This window comes from Sorex araneus, chromosome 4, assembly GCF_027595985.1.
Source record: "Sorex araneus isolate mSorAra2 chromosome 4, mSorAra2.pri, whole genome shotgun sequence".
Classification (NCBI taxonomy): domain Eukaryota; kingdom Metazoa; phylum Chordata; class Mammalia; order Eulipotyphla; family Soricidae; genus Sorex; species Sorex araneus.
This window is the reverse complement of record NC_073305.1, coordinates 42,348,688-42,354,687: the sequence shown is the minus strand read 5'-3', so window position 1 is coordinate 42,354,687 and position 6,000 is coordinate 42,348,688. Positions and strand designations below refer to the sequence as shown.

General features: G+C 50.9%; 1 protein-coding gene across 1 annotated transcript in view; it reads left to right on the top strand.

The window, feature by feature from the left end:
- The first annotated feature begins 4,061 nt into the window (after positions 1-4,061).
- Positions 4,062-6,000, top strand: part of CDCP1 (CUB domain containing protein 1) — a 53,127-nt gene continuing 51,188 nt past the window's right edge. Inside the window, exon 1 of the mRNA XM_004614597.2 lies at positions 4,062-4,148. Within this exon, the coding sequence (XP_004614654.2) occupies positions 4,070-4,148 (79 nt within the window). The 5' untranslated portion in view covers positions 4,062-4,069. The remainder of the gene's footprint in view (positions 4,149-6,000) is intronic.

Sequence of the window (6,000 nt, the reverse complement as noted above, 5' to 3'; positions counted from 1 at the left end):
ACATCACTATACTTCTCCTTCCAACGGCACAAGCTGGTCCTACACTTCAAAGAAGATTTGCAAAGATCTCGCTGCAAAGGAAAAGAAAAGAAAAAGTAAAGCAAGCAAGAAAAATTTCCCCCTTTCATGCTATGCGCTTTGTCACACAGCATCTGTGACTGTTGGCATTTGAGAATCTGGCTCAAGGGAGGCTAAATTAGAGAAACACCATGGAGAATTAAGCAGACTAGAAGGACATGTTCCTGAAAATGCCCTTGTGGACTCTTGTCTCCTCCCATATAGTAGAGGTTTCCAGGGCTTCTGTCCCCACCCCCTGGCTGCCTCACCCAGGAAGGGAACCAAAAGGAAGATAATCACAGGAAGTGTCGCCGTTTGAGCCTGACCTGTGGTGTCTGCCACCAGCACTATGTGGAGAGTGAACAAGAGCAAGGACCCAAGAAGGACATACCTGGAGCCCATGCTAGTCTGTCGGAAATTCTCCCAAGCATCAAAACTAAAATTGTTTAAGTGGAGCATTCCATTCTCATTCTGCCTTGTCAAAAGTGAGATTGGGTTCTTTTTCTTTTTTTCTGTCAGAGATCAATGTCTCACGGGGTCTACACAATTTTATTTTTTTTCTTTTTTTTAAAATTTATTTATTTTTAATTAGTGAATCACTGTGAGGGTACAGTTACAGATTTATACACTTTTGTGCTTATGCTTCCCTCATACAAAGTTCGGGAACCCATCCCTTCACCAGTGCCCATACTCCACCACCAGTAAACCCAGTATCCCTCCCACCCTCCCCAATCCCATCTCCCCCCACCCCACCCTGTCACTGTGGCAGGGCATTCCCTTCTGTTCTCTCCCTCAAATTAGTTGTTGTGGTTTGCAATAAAGGTGTTGAGTGGCCACTGTGCTCAGTCTCTAGCCCTCATTCAGCCGGCAACTCCCTTCTCCTGAATGGCCTTCGACTACATTATAGTTGGTGATCCCTTCTCTGAGTTGCCCTTTCCCCATAATGTGAGGCCAGCTTCCAAGCCATGGAGTCGACCTCCTGGTACTTGTTTCTACAATTCTTGGGTGTTAGTCTCCCACTCTGATATTCTATATACCCTAGATGAGTGCAATCTTTCTATGTCTGTCTCTCTCTTTCTGACTCATTTCACTCAGCATGAAACTTTTCATGCCGATCCACTTAAATACAAAATTCATGACCTCCTTTTTTCTAACAGCTGCATAGTATTCCATTGTATATATGTACCAAAGGGTCTACACAATTTTAAATGCAGCACACTATTTTGATCTTTAGTAGAATTTATTAGGCGTTGTTTCTGTGAGACATACCCCTAGTGCATATGCTCCCTGAAGAGACAAAATAACTTTGAGAAACAAAAGAAGATGGATTTCCTGACTTTCAAATTATACTATGAAGTTCTAGGAATCAAAACTGTGTGGTATGGAATAAATATAGATTCTCAGACCAACGGAACAGATTTGAGAGCCCTGAGGTAAATAAATCCTTAGATTTATGGACAGTTAATCTATGACAAAGGAGCTGGGTGAGTAAAGTGGAGCAAGGAAAGCTTCTTCAACCAATGGCATTGGGAAAACTGGATGGTCCTATAGTGGTTCTATGAATGATGAGAAAAGAGACCCTTGCATATTTTTCAAACAGACTAACTTCAAGCAGGCTAACGCCAGGATGCACACCTGCCAAGAGACAGCTGCATCTAGGAGACATGACATAACCATAGAGTGAATTAAGATGTCCTTGAGATGCTCAGAGTCTTGCTTTGTAACCTTGGTAACCTGGAAATGTATGCCAAATGTGCTCAAGTTCTTGAGGTGCTCCAGACCCTGTTTTGCAAAATAACATGCTTTGGAATTCCTACTTCTGTACTTTCCTGCTAGCTGCCTGCAAATGCCTCAAGGCCCCAGCAGATATTCTGTAAAACAGAGCTTTTGCCTTTGTTCTGCACCCAGTTCTGGAGCACAAGCTCGGCTGGTTCACTAGCATAACATAACAGTGTTTTTCCACCTCTCAACATACATTGTTTGTTTTTTCTCTAACTTTTAATAGGAATTTCTGCAAGATGAATAAAGAGAATAACATAAATTTTAATGTTTCAGCATTCCAACAGATCAAGATTGCATTTATCCTTCTCTGAGGCATCTTATCTTGATGAATCCCTGCCATTCCTGAAGAAATAGTAACAGCATCAATGAGGCAAAATGGCCAGAAGTAAATGACGTAGCACCAGACTAGCCTGTTAGGAGTAAGGTTGTGCTATTGTTCTGAATTTTATAAGGCTTTCCACCAAAAGAAAAAAGTTCTTCCCTTCCCTCTACTGATGTTGTTGGTGTGACCTGGTCATATGCATGCTGGCTGGTGGCTTTTGGTGATACTCTTGTGATGCGTGTCACAGGCAGACTCTTGAGTGGCAGAGTTCATGCACATTCTGGTTGTAGTGCTGGCTGGTTGATTTTGCACTCCTGGTTGCCCTGCTTCAGCTTTGGCTATGGGGCTCACACACACTTTTTCATCATCGGGTTGGAAATGGCCTGGGGGTGATAGACAGCCAAGCTACCAGGAACATCATAATACTACTCCCTCTGTGCCACCCAGTTAGAGCAAAATGCAAGACTTCTTCCTTATAACCAAGTAGTATTCCACTATGTATCTGTCTCACTTCTTTATCCACGCATGTGTTGTTGGCACATGGATTGTCCTCATACCTTGGCTATCATAAAGAGAACTGGGTCTATCATCAATAGAAATGCATGTGGGTCTGCATGCATCCTTTTGTGGTCTTGGTATGAGTACCAAGGCACAAAGTTACCACATCACGTATGTTTATTTTTATAATTTCTTGAGATGTCTCTATACTGTTTTCCATAGAGACAGAACCAGTTTACAATTCCACCAACAGTTACTGAGGGTTCCCTTTTCACTGCACCCCTGCCCGCATCGGTTGTTTCTGATATTTTTTTCTTTTGGTGGGGAGGGCAGGGACCAGACAATCAATAAGTGTTCAGGTTTGGGTGGCCCAAGGATACTCAGCAAACCAGGAGACAGTTTAATGGGAGGCCAGGCAGTGCTCAGGAAAGGTATGCAGTGATATGACAATGAACACCTGTTGTTTTGTTTTGTTTTTGTCTTTTTTATTTGGGGTCACGCGTACCTCGCCCTCCCCCATGCCACCCACCATCCCCTCAACTCCCTGAGGGACCTGTTTAGGTTTCTTTCCTGACCTTTTCTGCCCTCATGCATTCATTAATTCCATTAGTCATTTATTTATTCGCATGCACTCACTTATCCATTCACCCATCCTCGTGTATTCATTCTCTGCATTATCATTCAGTCTCGTTCATCCATTCACCCACTTGCTCATTCTCATGCAGTCACTCACTTATTCATTCTCATCCATGGATTCATTCATTAACTCACTTTTTCATTCTTCAAACACGTCAAATATTCCCTTTGTGTCCAATCCTGCCTCTGAGGAACTAAAGGATCACCGTGAGCAGATACTATAACTCAGCAAGTCCGTTCCATGGGGAGCGTGCCAGAGGTGCTGTAAGAATCAGAAAGGCAGTGGGAGACTTGTCTGGTCCGCTGCAAGCTCACAGTTCTGCCAGCCACCACCACCAAGACACACCGCCTTAGTGCAGAGAACTAAGTGCTGAGAACCTCTGGCCGGAATCTTAGAGGGAAAAAAAATGGGGGGCTGGGGGGATCCCCGCAGGATTCCCGAACCAAAGGGGACGCACAGCGGGCTCGGGTCTCGGGGACAGTGACGGGCAGGTGGGCTGAGCGCTCTGAAGGACGACCTTTGTCCCGAGATCCAAGGTTCGGCTCACTGGAGCCCGGAAGGGGCCCCACATCCCGGCACCCGGGGCGGGACAGGCGGGTGCGGAGCAGGAAGGGGAGGAGGCGGGAGGAGGGGACCGGCCAGGCTGGGTGGAGCCGCGCGGCCGCCCGTGCGCAGGTGAGGGCGCCGGGGCGGAGCGCTGCGCCGTCGGTGCCAGGCTCTGGCCCCCGCGGCCGCCGCTCTGAGCTACGGGGCAGCGCCGTGTCCCCGGAGCCATGGCCCGCCTGGACTGCGGGGTCCGCACCGCGCTGCTGGGGCTGCTGCTGGGCGCCGCGCGACTGCCACAGGGAGCGGGTGAGTGAGTGGCCCGGGGTCCGGGGCCGCGGGGATACGGAGCGCGCGGGGCGCGGCGTCGGGATGGGGGTGCGCACAGGTGCGCGCGTGCACCTGGGGCGCCGGGTCCCCGGAACCTCCCCGCGGGGTGCGCGGGGGCCGCCAGCTCGCGGATTCCCGTCCACCTCGCCCTGCGGGGGAGTGTCCGCGCGCACCTGGGACCGTGATCGGGAGCTGGAACCCGGTGTGGACTGAGTCAGGAGCCGGAACCGAGCCCTGGGCAAGCCTCCCGAGGGGGCGCCCGGGCACCTGGGGACCTACCTGGATAGATTCTGCGGGAAGCGCCCCGACGGTGCGCCCCGACGGAGCCTTCTCCCCGCGCCCGCCCTCTACCTCCTCGCCCGGGTCCGGGAGGAGGAGAGGAGCGCGTAAACCCGGGCCGGGTGCCCTGATGCCCCCCACCCCAGCTCACCGTGCCCCGCCGGAAGCTCCTTCCCACGTCGCCCTCCTCAAGTCCAGGAATGGTGACTCGAAATTGAAAAGCGCCAGGGAGCAGGCGGCCGCCGGCCTCTGCGCCTGGGCCACGCAGGGAGGACGGCCCGACGGCGGGGACAGATTAGGAGTAACTGCTCCTGCGGGAGAGGGAGCCGGGCAGGGCCACGGGGACAGCGGGGTAGGCTGGGGGGACGCATCCGGATTCCTGGGGGAATTTAGGGTAAACTTTGCTCCTGCGGGAGAGCGAGCCGGGCCCCACTGCCGGCGGGTGGTGAGACTGAGCCCAGATCCCCTCTTGATTTAAGGCTTGTGGTGAGACCACCTGAGTTGTGTGTGTGTGTGTGTGTGTGTGTGTGTGTGTGTGTGTGTGTGTGTGGTGTGTTTTACAAAAGAGCTCTCCAGGGAGCGAGATGGGTCACTGATGCCTACAGGTGCCCGCTTCCACTGGCTGCACCTAAAACAGCGTTTGCGTGGGGCCAGACTTTTAAATCAAGGAATGAAACGAAGAGGGTTCCAAGTTCGGTGTTTTGGCTCATTTCCGTCCATCCAAGTCCACAGGAAAGCTTTTTGGGTTCTTTCTGCGAAGGCAGATGCCATTCAGGACCTTGTTTTAGAGAGAAAAAGAAAAAAAATTGCACGTGTCTTTTACTGTAATTTGGGACTAATTTTTCAAGATATCCTTGCAAGGAAAAAATAACCAGTCCATGCATAGTTGTAAAGTATGTCCACGCATAGTTGTGAAGTATGTCCACGCATAGTTGTGAAGTATGTCCACCCCACCCCACACCCTTGGCGATCATTTTGAAAGTCTGAGAAACATTTGGGTCCCCAGTAGTGGTGCTGACCCCACAGAACCCCCCCCCCCTGCAAGAACAAGGTGCACATCAAAGTGCTACTGATAAAAAGAACCGTAGCCAGTCCTGACCCAGCTTCTTGCTCCCTGTCTGGTTTCTCCCTGTGGCCTCAGGAGCTTGTCAGTCTGGCTTCCAGGAGCTCAGATGGAGTTCCTTCCTTCCAGGAAGTCAGGGAGGCGCCACTTTTAGGTGTCTACCTAAGAGAACGCTTAGAAATGGCCTCGTTCCACTTTCATTGATCCCATGATCTCAGGAAGTATTCCTCGAGGCCACCTCACCGGCCACACTGAGGGCCCTGTTATTGGGAGCAGCTGCCAGCGCAAGCCTTGGGGCTGGTGTCTGGGGTCCCGTGGGGCCGTGGGGAACTTCTGGCATCTGCTGAAAGGAGGGAGAAGACCGGCAAGTAAGGGCAACAGGGCACTTGTGTACAAATCCCTGCTGTGTCCTAGAAAGACTGGCAGAATGGAGATGAAGCTGGCGTTTGTGCTGAAGAGTAAAGCCAAGTGTGTGGCTTGGTGAGACGT